Source organism: Pinus tabuliformis, chromosome 9, assembly GCF_031772625.1.
Source record: "Pinus tabuliformis cultivar Carrire ecotype Pingquan chromosome 9, CPIR1, whole genome shotgun sequence".
In the NCBI taxonomy this organism is placed as follows: Eukaryota; Viridiplantae; Streptophyta; class Pinopsida; order Pinales; family Pinaceae; genus Pinus; species Pinus tabuliformis.
Window position 1 is genome coordinate 1,484,013,833 of NC_142307.1, and position 19,702 is coordinate 1,484,033,534.

Here is a 19,702-nt window from a genome sequence, read left to right on the forward strand (position 1 = left end):
TTGATCATTAATAGGTGTATCATCAACATCGTTTACCTATAATTAAATGCAACCATTATTTAATGTTAGATAGCAATTACTGTATAGAACATGGATCCATTTCAAAGATATACGCAATAAATTACTCAACAAAACAACATTATACATGTATACAATAAATTAAAAATATTATTTTTGAACACATTATTTTAAAAACAAGCCACATTAATTTTATATTCTTAGATTTTCTACCTTAGGAACATCCAAAAACAACAATTGTCTCAAATTATTCATCTATGCATGTAGTATCATCATGACCAACCTCTTGTTCATTGTGTTGATTTTCTATTTCATTTACAAACTCCATTGTCATATCCTCTTCCACCCATTTCTTTTTGCGTGATTTAATTGTACGGCGTAGGCCACGTCCATATGCAGGTATTTGTATTGGTCTATCAAAATGATTAAACTCCTCATTTGTTCTGATTCCATTGCCAACCTAAAATAATTGATACATGCATTATTTTTTCCAAGGTTAGAGATTAGACTATATGATGTACTTATATCGTCCATTAATTTATAACTGAACTTATTTATAACACCCACAAAGTATAACAATTGTATCAAAGTATTCATTCCATGTATTATCATCATGACTAACCTCTTGTTCATTCCCAACTTTGGTTGAAGATTAAGATGTCATCTAAATACACCACCACAAATGCATTGGTGAAGGGTCACAAGATGTCATCCATCAACTTCATGAAGGTTGCAGTAACATTCGTCAACTTGAAAGGCATGACCAACCATTCGAAAAGTCCCTCCTTGGATTTGAAGGCAGTCTTCCACACATCAGAATTAACCAAACTTCAAGTTAATATTGCTGGAATATTTGGCCCCCTTGAGCTGGTCCAGAAGGTCATCAATCCATGGGATTGGGTACCTATTATAGACAATGATTTTGTTTGGCACCCGATAGTCAATATAGAGTCTCCAGGTCCCATCCTTCTTATGTACCAATACAATCAGACTCCCACAGGGTGATGAGCTTTTCCTAATGTGCCCTTTCTGCAACAACTCCTGAATTTGCCTCTTGATCTCATTCTTCTCCAGAACACAACGTCGATATATTGATCCATTGGGAATGACGCGCTTGGGGTCAGATCGATGGAGTGCTTGACCTGACAATGGAGAGGTACCCCCGCAGGTGAGGTGAAAATGTCCTTGTACTCCTCCATGACTTTGTCCATCTGCTACTACTGTGCGGAGGAGCCATGTTTGGAATTTGTGGCCACAATCTTCTTCTTGTCCTGAGGGTGAATCATAAGGAAAACAAATTTCCTAGTCTGTGAAATGATCTTACTACATTTCTTTGCAGAGATCAAATAGATGGTGGTAGGCGGGGCTACTCGAGCTAAAGGAGTTGGAGACTTTTGGCTAGTCTAGAGAATATCACAAAACAACTCCTAAACTTCAATGCACTCACTTTCCAACACATACTAAGAAAGGGCAACAAGTTGGTAAACATGCTTGCCAATGAAGGGCTCAACTTCACTTTAGAGGTCATGGAATCTCTATGGGAACAAATTTTTGTTGCTCAATGGAAGCATGAATGTCAGGACATTGTTGAACAAGACAAAGTTCCCTAAGGTGGGTGCACAACATTAATTTTCCTGATTGACCATGATCTGTAGTAATCATATGAGAGGGAGGCAAGATGCCCACACCTAGCGACCTGCATGGCATATCTGCCACCACCATCACAATTCTCAGTAGAGGATGATATTTATGGTATTAGAGGCATTTGTACGAAAGGAGGTGGGCTACTATCATTTCGTAGATCTCACACTCTTCGAATCGAGCACACATTCATGGTTTTGTGTAGGTGAGTACACCACTGTCATTTAAAGAAGCAAAGCATATCATGTTGGATCATTAAGAGAAAAATACAGCCAATTCTCGAAGCCTTTAAAATAGGGCATATGGTCATGGGGTCCTGCAACACTCTATCAATGACTCTAGCTTGCAAGCGCCATGTAATCCCCGACGTTTGCACTTGCAATCAACCCCTTAGGATCTCCACTTTCGGTTATCATCCATGCCTCTCCTTTACAAGGATCTCTATCAATCAAGTTTGGTCTTCTCCTTTACTCCCCTTGCAGCTCACTTCAAGATTGGTTCTTTTCCACAACCTCTCTTCTTGCTCCGATTTGGAATTTCGGATCTTGTCTCTCTGTCCCCATGCTTGGCTTTATTTTTGTTGTAGGTTTCCTCACCTGAGCCTCCTCACAATTTTAACACCCCCCCCCCCCCCCCACCACTTTCAGTTAGAAAGGTTAACCTCTATCTAGTTTATTTTTACCCACCATTGACTTGTTCCTCCTTTTAATCGACTTTCTGCTGCCCCTACCTCTCACTCAGTCATGGTTCGATGTTGCACCACCATCTCCACAGAGGCAGAACATAGGGGCAGATCGAGTCAACTCCCCTCTCCTACTCCTCCCTCCCAGCATGCCTCCCATGCTCAGGATTCCACCGGAGCCATCGTGGACCATTATCAACGTCTCGTTCTTGAGGTCATGTAGTGAGCTATCGCTTACATCAAAGGGCAAGTTCGCTAGGCTAGAAGATACGTGCCAAATCATCACGTGGAGCGAGAAACACAAGATTATATTCATGATAACAGAAACTCCACCAGGGCGAGGGCCTCTGCTTAAGAATATTAACCTGTAATGGCATACTGAGACACTCATGGGCCGGGTACTTACTGACAGGGTTGACACCTAACAAGAGCTCCTTATTTGATGTTAGAACTCCTGGACAGAATGAACAACATGGAGAACATGCTGAATGACATGGATGACAACCTCAACCAAATTCTATCTACCACCCAGCCTCCATCAACCACAGGAGATGACTCTCACCCTCGAGCTCATACTTAACACCCTGTAGAATGACAACTCAAGTGCAACTCTAGGAAAAATGATAACTCTCTCTATACCGTCTCTATTCTTCTACTTGTTTCAGAATGTATTTTGGTCTCTTAGTTTATGTAATTTTGTCTATGTATATCCTTGTTTTTGGTTTAAATTCCCAGACTCTCAGGTCAGAAAGAATGCGAGCAATATGAAAATTTTGTTTATGTGCTATTGCTTTGACCTCCCTAACGATAGACCAAACCAATCCATCTATGTTATAATCACGTTTTTTCTCGCAGTAATATAATCTAAATCCTCTAATCTTACAAAAATATGTCATTATTAGCTCAAGGCTGAACTCTTATGGGATTAATACCCTTACTTACCGGATTTTATTTTAAAATACTCGTTTATCTAACTTGCTACATTAACCCAACTACCTTGTTATTTACTGCGCTAAGCGCATGAAATAACTCCATTCTTTCAAACAATTCTATCTCTTTATTTATCCTGTAAACTATTTATAACAACATTCTTTAACCCTACCTTATACCTTAATAAAAATATTTAATTATCATTATAAATCTCCATCAACAATTATATTTTTATAATATCTTTCCTCAATGATCTTATTACCTTGAAATAAAAATTAAAAACTATCCTAATCCCTAAATATAAACCTTTCCCTTTCCCTAGAATGGAAAATGGTCCTTCGCACTCTTATAACCCCTAAAAACATATTCTTTTAAAATATATAGCTATCTCAATTATCACTCCCTTTTAAAAAACACCCTAACATCATATTCACCACTTTTAAAGATTCTCTGCAAAGATTCACCACTTTCGAGGATTCCTTGGGATTGGACTATTCGACATACATAACAAACAACTAAAATGGTCCAATATCAATCAAAATATCCACAATATGACATATTCCATAAATAACTAACACCCCTGAAGAAAAAAACACTTTCCTTTTAAACACACCGAGATTTGCAATGTTTAAATACATTGTAAACTAGTCTGACCCCTAACCAGAGTTTGATAAAAATCTCCTAATATTATTAAATTTATTTAAAAAAATAAAATAAAAAATATCTCTATTTTATAATAACTTAATTAACATTTAACTCGGCCTGGAGTATGCCGTAAAACTGCTTCTGCTTGGCTAAGAGCTCGTCTTCCTCGGACGTAAGGAAACAGGTTAACGGCCCAAGACCCAGAGGCATCTGGCAGGAGTGAAAGCCTGCTCCCTTACGGACCACCAGCGGGTTATTACAGGTGGCGTGGTTTTCCTTGATAACGGTGATGAGTCAAATCGACATTCGCGGATAGCAGCCAGAGATGGTTGTCCTCACTGTTGGTTTGACACCTGAGTTTGATAGGTTTTGCCACCTTCGGAAAAAAAAACTTAATTAACATTTAACCAACTTTGTCGACTTTGTCGGACTAGGGTACTTAACAAAAGGTTGCAGGTCATGAGAGAGGGGATGTATTTAGATTCAGCTGAAGGCAGATGCTTGAAGGTGTCCACCGCCTCTTGAAGCCTGTTGGCGTGGCAGAGTTTTTTGATGCGCATGTCTGCAGAGGCATTGAATGCATGGAAGGGATGTCGAAACAGAAATACAAGCAACATTTTCAATCTGTACATGTTTCTCCAGGTACTGTAACTCCCAGATCATTTTTTATTTATTGTGACAGTTGTAAAGGGGCGTCAACATTTCATTCTGAGTACAAACCCATGAGATTACGTTCCTCTTCCATCGAAAATGACGCATATCCATTTCAGAATCATGGTGGCAAACCCTCAAACGAAGAAGTCATGGAGAATAGAAGTAATGAGTGCTTAGTGTCAGGCCAATTAGACGGAAGGGCTTTGCAGGGGTTTAAGGGTTGTTCCGATGTGGTGGGCAGGGTTGGGAAATGGTTCGAGGGCAGGACTGAAGACAAGAGAATTTGAGAAAGCTGAACAGTTCTTCAGGGACTGGTCTTCTAGAAAAATCTTTCTAGGAAATACTACAAATGTTTGTTCATCTAAATCAGAGCCTGATCGACAGCAACCGAAGGATAACATAGGGTTACATTTTAGTGTTGATATAGTCTTCCATTGGACAGGCCCAACCAGATACAAAATTTCAGTCTTTTCAAAAGAGTTTTAGTCCAAAAACTAGCCCTGTTGACTATATCTAGAAGTCTAAAAAATGTAACTGGGCCTCTAGGGCCTGTAAGGAAAGCCCCAGGTGTGATTACTTGTTAACATGTCTGAAGAAGTTCTATCTACAAGAATTTTAATTTGCGGCAATGGCCTGATATTAACCAAATGTATATTGATAACCGTCAACATTGAGGGAGCCCCATTGGCCTTAAGCTATACAGGCTGAGTTTATTTGGAACTGAAACTACCCATAACGGGTTTATTCTATTATGCTTCTGTATAGATTCTGAGTTTTGTTTCTTGATTATTGAATATACTTAAATAGGATTTCATCCTTTAAATTATCACAGTTGAAAGCACTTTGTTTATGGTTTATGCTATGCTCATAAGGAAAAATTAGTCTTCTATTTCTCTTGATTTAATGTAGTATAGCTATCTTGTTTCTGAAATTTTCACCTTTTAATAAACATAACTCTGCTATTTTTACTTCCAGTCACCGAGGGCAATGGAATGTCGTGGCGGCAAGTCTTCAGCCCAACCCACAGCATTTCAGTTCTTAATTCAAACTCACATAATCATTTTTATACTGGTACCGACTCTATGACAGTTGTAAAGGGGCGTCAACATTTCATTCTGAGTACAAACCCATGAGATTACGTTCCTCTTCCATCGAAAATGACGCATATCCATTTCAGAATCATGGTGGCAAACCCTCAAACGAAGAAGTCATGGAGAATAGAAGTAATGAGTGCTTAGTGTCAGGCCAATTAGACGGAAGGGCTTTGCAGGGGTTTAAGTGTTGTTCCGATGTGGTGGGCAGGGTTGGGAAATGGTTCGAGGGCAGGACTGAAGACAAGGGAATTTGAGAAAGCTGAACAGTTCTTCAGGGACTGGTCTTCTGGAAAAATCTTTCTAGGAAATACTACAAATGTTTGTTCATCGAAATCAGAGCCTGATCGACAGCAACCGAAGGATAACATAGGGTTACATTTTAGTGTTGATACAGTCTTCCATTGGACAGGCCCAACCAGATACAAAATTTCAGTCTTTTCAAAAGAGTTTTAGTCCAAAAACTAGCCCTGTTGACTATATCTAGAAGTCTAAAAAATGTAACTGGGCCTCTAGGGCCTGTAAGGAAAGCCCCAAGTGTGATTACTTGTTAACATGTCTGAAGAAGTTCTATCTACAAGAATTTTAATTTGCGGCAATGGCCTGATATTAACCAAATGTATATTGATAATCGTCAACATTGAGGGAGCCCCATTGGCCTTAAGCTATACAGGCTGAGTTTATTTGGAACTGAAACTACCCATAACGGGTTTATTCTACTATGCTTCTGTATAGATTCTGAGTTTTGTTTCTTGATTATTGAATATACTTAAATAGGATTTCATCCTTTAAATTATCACAGTTGAAAGGCACTTTGTTTATGGTTTATGCTATGCTCATAAGGAAAAATTAGTCTTCTATTTCTCTTGATTTAATGTAGTATAGCTATCTTGTTTCTGAAATTTTCACCTTTTAATAAACATAACTCTGCTATTTTTACTTCCAGTCACTGAGGGCAATGGAATGTCGTGGTGGCAAGTCTTCAGCCCAACCCACAGCATTTCAGTTCTTAATTCAAACTCACATAATCATTTTTATACTGGTACCGACTCTATGACAGTTGTAAAGGGGCGTCAACATTTCATTCTGAGTACAAACCCATGAGATTACGTTCCTCTTCCATCGAAAATGACGCATATCCATTTCGGAATCATGGTGGCAAACCCTCAAACGAAGAAGTCATGGAGAATAGAAGTAATGAGTGCTTAGTGTCAGGCCAATTAGACGGAAGGGCTTTGCAGGGGTTTAAGTGATGTTCCGATGTGGTGGGCAGGGTTGGGAAATGGTTCGATGGCAGGACTGAAGACAAGGGAATTTGAGAAAGCTGAACAGTTCTTCAGGGACATTGATAACCGTCAACATTGAGGGAGCCCCATTGGCCTTAAGCTATACAGGCTGAGTTTATTTGGAACTGAAACTACCCATAACGGGTTTATTCTACTATGCTTCTGTATAGATTCTGAGTTTTGTTTCTTGATTATTGAATATACTTAAATAGGATTTCATCCTTTAAATTATCACAGTTGAAAGGCACTTTGTTTATGGTTTATGCTATGCTCATAAGGAAAAATTAGTCTTCTATTTCTCTTGATTTAATGTAGTATAGCTATCTTGTTTCTGAAATTTTCACCTTTTAATAAACATAACTCTGCTATTTTTACTTCCAGTCACCGAGGGCAATGGAATGTCGTGGTGGCAAGTCTTCAACCCAACCCACAGCATTTCAGTTCTTAATTCAAACTCACATAATCATTTTTATACTGGTACCGACTCTATGACAGTTGTAAAGGGGCGTCAACATTTCATTCTGAGTACAAACCCATGAGATTACGTTCCTCTTCCATCGAAAATGACGCATATCCATTTCAGAATCATGGTGGCAAACCCTCAAACGAAGAAGTCATGGAGAATAGAAGTAATGAGTGCTTAGTGTCAGGCCAATTAGACGGGAGGGCTTTGCAGGGGTTTAAGTGCTGTTCTGATGTGGTGGGCAGGGTTGGGAAATGGTTCGAGGGCAGGACTGAAGACAAGGGAATTTGAGAAAGCTGAACAGTTCTTCAGGGACTGGTCTTCTAGAAAAATCTTTCTAGGAAATACTACAAATGTTTGTTCATCTAAATCAGAGCCTGATCGACAGCAACCGAAGGATAACATAGGGTTACATTTTAGTGTTGATACAGTCTTCCATTGGACAGGCCCAACCAGATACAAAATTTCAGTCTTTTCAAAAGATTTTTAGTCCAAAAACTAGCCCTATTGACTATATCTAGAAGTCTAAAAAATGTAACTGGGCCTCTAGGGCCTGTAAGGAAAGCCCCAGGTGTGATTACTTGTTAACATGTCTGAAGAAGTTCTATCTACAAGAATTTTAATTTGCGGCAATGGCCTGATATTAACCAAATGTATATTGATAACCGTCAACATTGAGGGAGCCCCATTGGCCTTAAGCTATACAGGCTGAGTTTATTTGGAACTGAAACTACCCATAACGGGTTTATTCTATTATGCTTCTGTATAGATTCTGAGTTTTGTTTCTTGATTATTGAATATACTTAAATAGGATTTCATCCTTTAAATTATCACAGTTGAAAGCACTTTGTTTATGGTTTATGCTATGCTCATAAGGAAAAATTAGTCTTCTATTTCTCTTGATTTAATGTAGTATAGCTATCTTGTTTCTGAAATTTTCACCTTTTAATAAACATAACTCTGCTATTTTTACTTCCAGTCACCGAGGGCAATGGAATGTCGTGGCGGCAAGTCTTCAGCCCAACCCACAGCATTTCAGTTCTTAATTCAAACTCACATAATCATTTTTATACTGGTACCGACTCTATGACAGTTGTAAAGGGGCGTCAACATTTCATTCTGAGTACAAACCCATGAGATTACGTTCCTCTTCCATCGAAAATGACGCATATCCATTTCAGAATCATGGTGGCAAACCCTCAAACGAAGAAGTCATGGAGAATAGAAGTAATGAGTGCTTAGTGTCAGGCCAATTAGACGGAAGGGCTTTGCAGGGGTTTAAGTGTTGTTCCGATGTGGTGGGCAGGGTTGGGAAATGGTTCGAGGGCAGGACTGAAGACAAGGGAATTTGAGAAAGCTGAACAGTTCTTCAGGGACTGGTCTTCTGGAAAAATCTTTCTAGGAAATACTACAAATGTTTGTTCATCGAAATCAGAGCCTGATCGACAGCAACCGAAGGATAACATAGGGTTACATTTTAGTGTTGATACAGTCTTCCATTGGACAGGCCCAACCAGATACAAAATTTCAGTCTTTTCAAAAGAGTTTTAGTCCAAAAACTAGCCCTGTTGACTATATCTAGAAGTCTAAAAAATGTAACTGGGCCTCTAGGGCCTGTAAGGAAAGCCCCAAGTGTGATTACTTGTTAACATGTCTGAAGAAGTTCTATCTACAAGAATTTTAATTTGCGGCAATGGCCTGATATTAACCAAATGTATATTGATAATCGTCAACATTGAGGGAGCCCCATTGGCCTTAAGCTATACAGGCTGAGTTTATTTGGAACTGAAACTACCCATAACGGGTTTATTCTACTATGCTTCTGTATAGATTCTGAGTTTTGTTTCTTGATTATTGAATATACTTAAATAGGATTTCATCCTTTAAATTATCACAGTTGAAAGGCACTTTGTTTATGGTTTATGCTATGCTCATAAGGAAAAATTAGTCTTCTATTTCTCTTGATTTAATGTAGTATAGCTATCTTGTTTCTGAAATTTTCACCTTTTAATAAACATAACTCTGCTATTTTTACTTCCAGTCACTGAGGGCAATGGAATGTCGTGGTGGCAAGTCTTCAGCCCAACCCACAGCATTTCAGTTCTTAATTCAAACTCACATAATCATTTTTATACTGGTACCGACTCTATGACAGTTGTAAAGGGGCGTCAACATTTCATTCTGAGTACAAACCCATGAGATTACGTTCCTCTTCCATCGAAAATGACGCATATCCATTTCGGAATCATGGTGGCAAACCCTCAAACGAAGAAGTCATGGAGAATAGAAGTAATGAGTGCTTAGTGTCAGGCCAATTAGACGGAAGGGCTTTGCAGGGGTTTAAGTGATGTTCCGATGTGGTGGGCAGGGTTGGGAAATGGTTCGATGGCAGGACTGAAGACAAGGGAATTTGAGAAAGCTGAACAGTTCTTCAGGGACATTGATAACCGTCAACATTGAGGGAGCCCCATTGGCCTTAAGCTATACAGGCTGAGTTTATTTGGAACTGAAACTACCCATAACGGGTTTATTCTACTATGCTTCTGTATAGATTCTGAGTTTTGTTTCTTGATTATTGAATATACTTAAATAGGATTTCATCCTTTAAATTATCACAGTTGAAAGGCACTTTGTTTATGGTTTATGCTATGCTCATAAGGAAAAATTAGTCTTCTATTTCTCTTGATTTAATGTAGTATAGCTATCTTGTTTCTGAAATTTTCACCTTTTAATAAACATAACTCTGCTATTTTTACTTCCAGTCACCGAGGGCAATGGAATGTCGTGGTGGCAAGTCTTCAACCCAACCCACAGCATTTCAGTTCTTAATTCAAACTCACATAATCATTTTTATACTGGTACCGACTCTATGACAGTTGTAAAGGGGCGTCAACATTTCATTCTGAGTACAAACCCATGAGATTACGTTCCTCTTCCATCGAAAATGACGCATATCCATTTCAGAATCATGGTGGCAAACCCTCAAACGAAGAAGTCATGGAGAATAGAAGTAATGAGTGCTTAGTGTCAGGCCAATTAGACGGGAGGGCTTTGCAGGGGTTTAAGTGCTGTTCTGATGTGGTGGGCAGGGTTGGGAAATGGTTCGAGGGCAGGACTGAAGACAAGGGAATTTGAGAAAGCTGAACAGTTCTTCAGGGACTGGTCTTCTAGAAAAATCTTTCTAGGAAATACTACAAATGTTTGTTCATCTAAATCAGAGCCTGATCGACAGCAACCGAAGGATAACATAGGGTTACATTTTAGTGTTGATACAGTCTTCCATTGGACAGGCCCAACCAGATACAAAATTTCAGTCTTTTCAAAAGATTTTTAGTCCAAAAACTAGCCCTATTGACTATATCTAGAAGTCTAAAAAATGTAACTGGGCCTCTAGGGCCTGTAAGGAAAGCCCCAGGTGTGATTACTTGTTAACATGTCTGAAGAAGTTCTATCTACAAGAATTTTAATTTGCGGCAATGGCCTGATATTAACCAAATGTATATTGATAACCGTCAACATTGAGGGAGCCCCATTGGCCTTAAGCTATACAGGCTGAGTTTATTTGGAACTGAAACTACCCATAACGGGTTTATTCTACTATGCTTCTGTATAGATTCTGAGTTTTGTTTCTTGATTATTGAATATACTTAAATAGGATTTCATCCTTTAAATTATCACAGTTGAAAGGCACTTTGTTTATGGTTTATGCTATGCTCATAAGGAAAAATTAGTCTTCTATTTCTCTTGATTTAATGTAGTATAGCTATCTTGTTTCTGAAATTTTCACCTTTTAATAAACATAACTCTGCTATTTTTACTTCCAGTCACTGAGGGCAATGGAATGTCGTGGTGGAAAGTCTTCAGCCCAACCCACAGCATTTCAGTTCTTAATTCAAACTCACATAATCATTTTTATACTGGTACCGACTCTATGACAGTTGTAAAGGGGCGTCAACATTTCATTCTGAGTACAAACCCATGAGATTACGTTCCTCTTCCATCGAAAATGACGCATATCCATTTCAGAATCATGGTGGCAAACCCTCAAACGAAGAAGTCATGGAGAATAGAAGTAATGAGTGCTTAGTGTCAGGCCAATTAGACGGAAGGGCTTTGCAGGGGTTTAAGTGCTGTTCCGATGTGGTGGGTAGGGTTGGGAAATGGTTCGAGGGCAGGACTGAAGACAAGGGAATTTGAGAAAGCTGAACAGTTCTTCAGGGACTGGTCTTCTGGAAAAATCTTTCTAGGAAATACTACAAATGTTTGTTCATCTAAATCAGAGCCTGATCGACAGCAACCGAAGGATAACATAGGGTTACATTTTAGTGTCGATACAGTCTTCCATTGGACAGGCCCAACCAGATACAAAATTTCAGTCTTTTCAAAAGAGTTTTAGTCCAAAAACTAGCCCTGTCGACTATATCTAGAAGTCTAAAAAATGTAACTGGGCCTCTAGGGCCTATAAGGAAAGCCCCAGGTGTGATTACTTGTTAACATGTCTGAAGAAGTTCTATCTACAAGAATTTTAATTTGCGGCGATGGCCTGATATTAACCAAATGTATATTGATAACCGTCAACATTGAGGGAGCCCCATTGGCCTTAAGCTATATAGGCTGAGTTTATTTGGAACTGAAACTACCCATAACGGGTTTATTCTACTATGCTTCTGTATAGATTCTGAGTTTTGTTTCTTGATTATTGAATATACTTAAATAGGATTTCATCCTTTAAATTATCACAGTTGAAAGGCACTTTGTTTATGGTTTATGCTATGCTCATAAGGAAAAATTAGTCTTCTATTTCTCTTGATTTAATGTAGTATAGCTATCTTGTTTCTGAAATTTTCACCTTTTAATAAACATAACTCTGCTATTTTTACTTCCAGTCACCGAGGGCAATGGAATGTCGTGGTGGCAAGTCTTCAGCCCAACCCACAGCATTTCAGTTCTTAATTCAAACTCACATAATCATTTTTATACTGGTACCGACTCTATGCACTCCCGGAGGTCTTGATTATTTCTTGTATTTTTTTTGGCTTTCGTCCATGGTAGTTTTAGAGAACACACAGTATATATATTTATTCTTTTTAAAAATAAATTACTATTTCCATGGCGTTATTTTAGAAATAATACACACGGTTCTTTCTTTTCTTCACTTTTTAGAACTATTGTTCAGTTTCTTTAAGAAAATATATTACACCTCTTACAGAAAATATTATACAGTTTCTTTTAAAGAAATCATTACATAGTATCCTGTCACTTAAAGGTTTGGATTTTTCATAGACTCCAATAAAATCATTGCCTGAGAACTTTTGTAATCTATTTAGTCTTCAAGTTTTGAATCTTAATTCTTGAATGTTACATTCCTTAACTCGCCATTCTGGAACATACATCCAGTCTATTGCAGGTTGGTAATTAATAAAAAAAAATTCGAGTGTGAGAGTTAAGCAAGTTTTGTGTTGATTTGTATTTGTTTGCAATAAGAATACATTGGAATAGATGTTGTTCTTATTCACAGCATTTCTCCTACATACTGTCCTGCAGGAATGTGGTAATAAAACATGTGACCATATTGGCTCCCCTTGATGCCCCTAACACAGATGGGATTGATCCAGGTAGTTTTCGCTGCTAACAAAGTTTTATTAGTGGTTCTGTTTGCATGCTTTGATGAACTCACTCCTAGTTCTATCTCATTTTCTAGATACTTTCTTTTTGTCCAATTATCATGAATGTTGTTTAGAATGTTGCCTAGGGCTAAATTGCTGCCTAACAGAAATGATGTGAAAAGTACAAAGAATGTGGATTCAATCAAGGGATGAACTATAGGATTTCTGTTTATCAACTTAAGTTTTGGTGATTTCTCCCACCTAATTTCTAGTATGTTATGTATTGTTATGATCTTGCTCTATTTGGTGAATTTATGGGGTGCATCACTGTGAATATACTTGATAGCTAATGGAAACATATGAATCCAAATAATAGATAGCCCATGACAGCATGTCGTGATATCAATTTTAAGTTGCTCAAGCTGGAACACAACTTACAGTTCAGATCTTTCTCTCTCTACCAAAGAATGATTGGTTTTGAGGAAATTTATCTGAAGATTTCTTAAATTATGGGGAATGTCAAGCAAAAGAGTAATGAAAACCAATCAAAGCTTCTCTTTGAAGATTGCAACTCTTTCCATAGATCGCTTTTTCAAAATGCTCTATGTTTTTTCTACTGAAATGGATGTCGTTGATACTACCTTGGTAACTATCTCTTTATATCGATTCCTCGTTGAAACTGCTTTGGGAACTGTGCTTTATTTGTTTTTTAGATCTCTGATTTTTCCCCTGTATATCTAAAAAAAATGAAATTTACATTCTTGTTAAATGCATTGACAGAATCAGAGACCTTATGGCTGTGATGATAGTTTATATTAGCAGTTTCAGACAATATTTCGGGTAGCTAAAGACCCTCGTAATGACGGGCTACAATTTGATTTCAAATGAACTTTAGGGTGCATAAGCGGCTGTGTCATGATTCTCTACAATTTGGTTTGAGTCTTCACTTCTGAAGACATTTTAGAAGGTAGGTTCTATCCCTCTCTTCCAAGACTTGAAATAAACCAGGACTTCTCTTGTTCATTTATTCGAATGCTCTAGGATTGACAACATGGCCTTAGCAATAACAATGGTAGATGAAGATCTGTTAATCGTTACGGGAGAACCTTACTTGATGGAGGATTTTGAATTTTCACATTTCTCTGAAGGCCACCGGAGCTTTCGTTCATGACTGAGATTAACAAATGCTATTTATCCTTAGGTTTCAGGGGTCATCCTTATCATGTAGATTTGGGTCATCAGAGGGCCCAGACACAAAGCCAAACTGAGCTTTCATTCACAACTGAGAATAACAAATGTTATTTATCGCTAGGTTTCAGGGGTCATCCTTATCATGATTGTAGATTCGGGTCATCTGTGCCTTGCGATGACCCCAAGCTACAATGGCGTTACAGTCGGGGAGTTTGAAGTAGGATGAGTAAAGGATTCTACTGTCATGTTTAAAGCTTAGTAAAGTCTAGTGTACACACAGTCGGACATTAATCGATTGACAATTGGATAGTAAGAACAGGCTGCAAATCTGACAAGTACCCTTTGTTTATTGAAAACCTTCCATAAGTCTAGTCAAAATAACCTCAGTTTGGATAGTTGCAAATATAAAGAAGCATATACGAGGACCATAAGAATGCCACGTTAGTACTGGACATATGCTCTGACGCTTCTTTCCTCTGATATTCTCTAAACAATGGACCATCATGAGCATTGCTATAGTATGCATCAGGTTATCATGAGCTCGAAGTTCATTTTGCATTTTTTCTGTATATTGTCCATAAATTTATGTGGCTATATAACATCCTACATATTCTCAAATAGTAATTCTGCTTTTGGGGTATTAACTCTTGACCTCACTAACTTTAAGTAACTAACTGAAGTTTAACTTTTACCAGAAACTTTCAGTTTTATCTCCAAGGCAAAATCTCTAAGATACGTCAGACACTTCTTCCTTGTATCCATTCCGCTAAAAGTTTCCTGAATGTAGTTGATGTTTTCATCTCCCGTGAGAAGAAGCTTCTGTTGAATGATGTATCTTGCGTCAAGGTTTTTGCAAGTGATCTTTCTCCAATTCAATGATCTATCTTTCATAACCTGAATGAATATGGAATCATCCTTATCAATCATGGTGTAAAAATCTTCTAATGAAACTGACTAGTGATGTCATTATTTGACTTTCTTGACATGTAAACATTGCTAAGGTCACCTTAACCCTGTTATGTTTTTCTTGTTCTTTTCTATTTCAATGATTTACTTGTCCTTAATCACTTGATTTCTTTGTGCCAATTGGGTTTTATGTGCTTTGCAAGAACCAAATTCTTCTTTTTCATTAGATGATGTGGAATTAGATATTTCATGGCAAGTTTTTGGACTTATCAAATCTGAAAATTAAGAGTATGGAAACACTGACTTGCTCTTGCGGCTCAACGGAGGACATAGAAAACAGGATGCATAGTTGGGGTCACCAATTTGGATTCGTCTCTCTTAGGAGCTTCCATGTCTAACACCAAAGTAAGCCCAATGACAAGATAGAGTTTGATGGTTATTAGTCAGTAATTCACAGCAGTGTGACCTGGGTGCAGGTTGCAGGATATATGGGAGAGGAACAACTTGGCACGGCATTGGAGAATGCAGATGTTGTGATCATTCCTGCTGGTGTGCCTCGAAAACCTGGCATGACCCGTGATGATCTCTTCAACATCAATGCAGGGATTGTTAAATCTCTTTGCTCTGCAATTGCAAAATACTGCCCAGAGGTAAGTTGTCATGATTTATGATCTTCTTTGAAGTTTTTGTTTTCATGCGATTTTCTTATTGACTATTTCATAGGAATAAGCATGACATTCATTGTAAGTTGCTTTGTCGAAGGCTTTGTATGTTTGAGATCTATAGAGATGGCAATATATACAAATACATATTTGCAAGAATCTTTAAGCAAGTTGTTGATCTAGATTTACATACTGTTCTTGTATATAATCAATTCTACTGGAGAGGTTAACGAAGCTTGAAGACTTCTTTGAGTCAAACGAATAGGTGATTGACTCATTATTGACTCTTTATTTAGACAAATTGCAGCTAACTTTTGCCCATAAGAAGGAAATACTAATTGAAATGAACTTAAGAGTAATTAGCTGTGTAGTCCAATGCAAGTTTGCAGCCACTGTTAAAGGCCTGTTATTCTTGTTTCTCCTCTTGTAGTTAGTAACTTAGCTTTTGGAATTTTGAGAAAATTGGCATATGAATATCAATATAAAAAATATCCTTGGTCTTCTATTTAACTGTGCACAAATCCACTTGATCACGAGGTATCCTCTATAACATTATATATTACATACAATCAGTATGTACTACCATTAGTGTGGCAAGTTAATAGATAAAGAAGTATGTTTCACAATTATTTGTTTTGTTCATGTACTGGTGTGTGTGTACAGTATGTATAGTATATTTTTACATATTATATAGATAGAGATATGGAGAGGGGGGAGAGTGTACTGGATAATGTTTTCCTTCTATCAGGAATGGTATATTTGGATTCAAGAAATCATCTAGAATTGGTTTTTATGGCATTGCTGAGGACTTGATATCCATGGCAGGCAATTGTAAATATGATCAGCAATCCTGTAAATTCTACTGTACCAATAGCTGCTGAGGTTTTTAAGAAGGCAGGGACCTATAATGAAAAGAAACTCTTTGGTGTTACTACTCTTGATGTTGTCCGCGCAAAGACGTTCTATGCTTCAAAAGCAGGAGTTCCTGTTGAAGGTATTTAAAATTCTAGCTTGTTATGCTTAGCTACTCTCAAATATTTAGTATTCTGTAAAATATTTTTATTTTTTATAATTTAATCATGAAATATGCATCCTGGGCAAACATGCCAGGCACTTCTCCTCATTTCAAGGATGGTATCATAGGGCTCAAGGCCATCAGAAATATAGTCAGCTCAAGATGTCACTTGAGGGAATTGAACCCGGGTGGGAAGGATAACAGTCTTTGCACACAACCATCTGGGCTAGACCCAATACATGATATGCTGCAGGATCTTACCAACATCATGCTTTTTTTAACATTAGATACAATTCTCAGTTTTATGTTTGTTGTTGATGTCATCCTATGCTGTCTACAGAAGTTGATGTTCCTGTTGTAGGTGGACATGCAGGTGTTACAATTCTTCCACTTTTTTCACATGTATATGACTTTGCTGGATCCTCATCTTGAGTTTGTTCTTTACTCTTGGATATTAGAAGATTAATTTATCAAAGATAAAATGAGATCATAATTACCTACCCTTCAATACAGTTAAAAAGGGAACATACACTTTTTTGTTTTGATAATTTTTTTTAGGCAACACCAAAGCCAAACTCTGTATTGTCTGAGGAGGACAAAAAGCCTTGACAAAGCGCACACAGGATGGAGGAACTGAAGTTGTTGAAGCAAAAGCAGGGAAAGGTTCAGCCACACTGTCTATGGCGTAAGTTTATGTTTTGGTCCTCTATAGTGGCTAATATGCATTCATATCTTTTGAATGTTTTTTTATTCTTATGTGACTGTCTAGAGTGCTGAATTTTTCATCTTGATGCAGTAGTTGGAGTCAGATAATCTTATCATGGTGTGTGCTTCATGATTTCATGCTTGGCATGCAACATGATTTCATGCTTGATAAGTACCTAATCTGAGATTCACTGTCAGTGAGAATATGGCATGAAGGAGCTTCTTTCTCTTTATCTGAATCTTGTACTTCATACATTTGCATGTCTCAAATCTTTTGCTTTAAGCTTAGGTACTTATCCTACATGAAATCATGTAGCATGCATGTCTCAAATCTTTTCCCTTAGGCTTTCTCATTTGTGTGAAACTCAGCGGGTGCTTTTAACCTGTGAGGTTTGACCGATGGATTGTTGCCTTTCATTTACCTTAGTTTGATTGAAATGTTCAGAGTTAATCTAGATTCTGCATGCAAAGATCCTTCCCTAAGAAAAGCCATGAGTCTCTTCAAGGATGTTATTCCTTCTTAAACATAAGATATGTCAAATGGATCCCGCAAAAGTTGTGTGCTTGATGATGGGTAAATCTGGGTATGAGATTTACAAATTTGCACTTACATGTATGCCTGTGGTTGCAATTCACAGATAGGCGCATAGCATCCATTCATTACCTCATCTTGAGCATTTGAGCATGGTTCATGCAAAAAACATTGCTGGTCAGTTAAATCCATTAGTTGAAAACTTGGAAGTGAAGAGTAGTGTTGTAGTCTTCTCTATGTTGATGAATGCTTTTTGAGACTTCAAAATGTTTAGACATGCAATTCCTTTTTCATCTTGCTCCTGCGTTCTCAATTTTTTTTTTCTACTGTTTTTTAAGGCCAAATATAAACCATGGGATATATATTTTTACCCTGAAGACCTCCAAATCATTTGGAAAAGGAGGTGTTGCAGCAAAAGAGATGGGTTGAATTTGTTGTTTGGATGGACTCTATGGTATGTAATCTTAGTTGGATTTCCAATATACTTTTAAACCATATTTTCATTTTATTTTTTAGTACTATTAGATATTATATCTTACCTCATTTTATGGTTAACATTGTATAACAAAAACATGCGTTGTGTTATGTAATTAATACTAACATGTAATATTGATTTTTTTTGTCAGAATGCTATAGGTAATGATTGCCAAGACGATGATCCAAATTATGTTCAACATATATCAGGAGATGATGAGGATGAGGATGAGGATGATGGTGGTGAAGGAGGAGATGATGATGATAGTTGCGGTGTTGGTGATGATGTGGATCAGAGTAATGAGGATTTTCAAGATGATCATGAGGATGATCTTGGTGGTGGTAGCTAGGCATGCACATGCATTGTTTTTTATGAAGAAATTATTGTGTAGAATGACATTGTTATGTTTAGATGGGTGTTGTGAATTTACCCTATATCAATGAGACATTTTGATTTTGTAATCATACGATGAGTTTGATTTATGTATGTTGTTAATTTATCGTAACGATATTCATGAAATATTTTGATTAAAAATAATACTGATTTTATTAGTATTATGTTGCTATTTTATACATGTTTTGAAAATTGTTAATGACACATTGTTATTTTTTTGGATGGATGTTGTCAATTTCTCTTAAATCTCTTTACAAATGATTTTGAATTGTGATAACTGCTTTAATGATATTTAGAAACTATCATATATTTCACTATGAATCTATAAAGGGGGTCATATATGTAAAGAAAAATATACTCTATATAAGAAGTCAAATGCGGATGTAACCATGGATGCAAAATTGAAAGTAAAATTGGATGTTAAACTAGGAATTAATACAAAATGCAAACAATTGACATACAAAGTGTTTTAAATTAGAAGTGAAAAATTGTGCAATAGTTGACACAAAGAAGGGAACAAAACATGGCATACAAAAGGATATCAAATTGGGCAAAAACAAAGACACATAAATGGGCACCAAATTAGATGCAAAAAAAGACAACAATTAGATGTAAAATAAGATGCAAAGTTGAGCGTTAAAAAGAAAAAAAAACGTTACAAATTAATATGCCAAATGATGATGCAAATAATGGTGTAAATTTGGAATGCAAACTTGGGTGCAAAAAAGGAAAAAAAAAAGATGTAAGAAAAGACATAAAACAAGATGCAAAATGAGGCTGAAAAAAGGTGAAACCAAGGATGCCATA

General features: G+C 37.2%; 2 protein-coding genes across 5 annotated transcripts; both read left to right on the forward strand.

The window, feature by feature from the left end:
- The first annotated feature begins 4,336 nt into the window (after positions 1 to 4,336).
- Positions 4,337 to 13,318, forward strand: LOC149154226 (uncharacterized). 3 transcript variants are annotated; one of them, XM_089440491.1, is made up of 3 exons: positions 4,337 to 4,558; positions 12,297 to 12,392; positions 12,955 to 13,291. In XM_089440491.1, exons 1-3 carry the CDS (start codon positions 4,414 to 4,416, stop codon positions 12,963 to 12,965), a joined length of 252 nt encoding a protein of 83 aa, XP_089296617.1. In that variant the 5' UTR covers positions 4,337 to 4,413; the 3' UTR covers positions 12,966 to 13,291. The 3 variants fall into 3 exon arrangements, 2 of the variants coding, with proteins under 2 accessions (XP_089296617.1, XP_089296616.1); XR_016262814.1 differs by lacking the exon at positions 12,297 to 12,392 and having other exon boundaries at positions 12,955 to 13,318; XM_089440490.1 differs by lacking the exons at positions 12,297 to 12,392; positions 12,955 to 13,291 and adding an exon at positions 5,546 to 6,463.
- A 2,245-nt stretch (positions 13,319 to 15,563) lies between these two features.
- On the forward strand, positions 15,564 to 18,966 carry LOC149154227 (malate dehydrogenase, mitochondrial-like). 2 transcript variants are annotated; one of them, XM_089440050.1, is made up of 3 exons: positions 15,564 to 15,763; positions 16,601 to 16,769; positions 18,654 to 18,804. In XM_089440050.1, exons 1-3 carry the CDS (start codon positions 15,602 to 15,604, stop codon positions 18,665 to 18,667), a joined length of 345 nt encoding a protein of 114 aa, XP_089296176.1. In that variant the 5' UTR covers positions 15,564 to 15,601; the 3' UTR covers positions 18,668 to 18,804. The 2 variants fall into 2 exon arrangements, with proteins under 2 accessions (XP_089296176.1, XP_089296175.1); XM_089440049.1 differs by lacking the exon at positions 16,601 to 16,769 and having other exon boundaries at positions 18,654 to 18,966.
- The last annotated feature ends 736 nt before the right edge of the window (positions 18,967 to 19,702 follow it).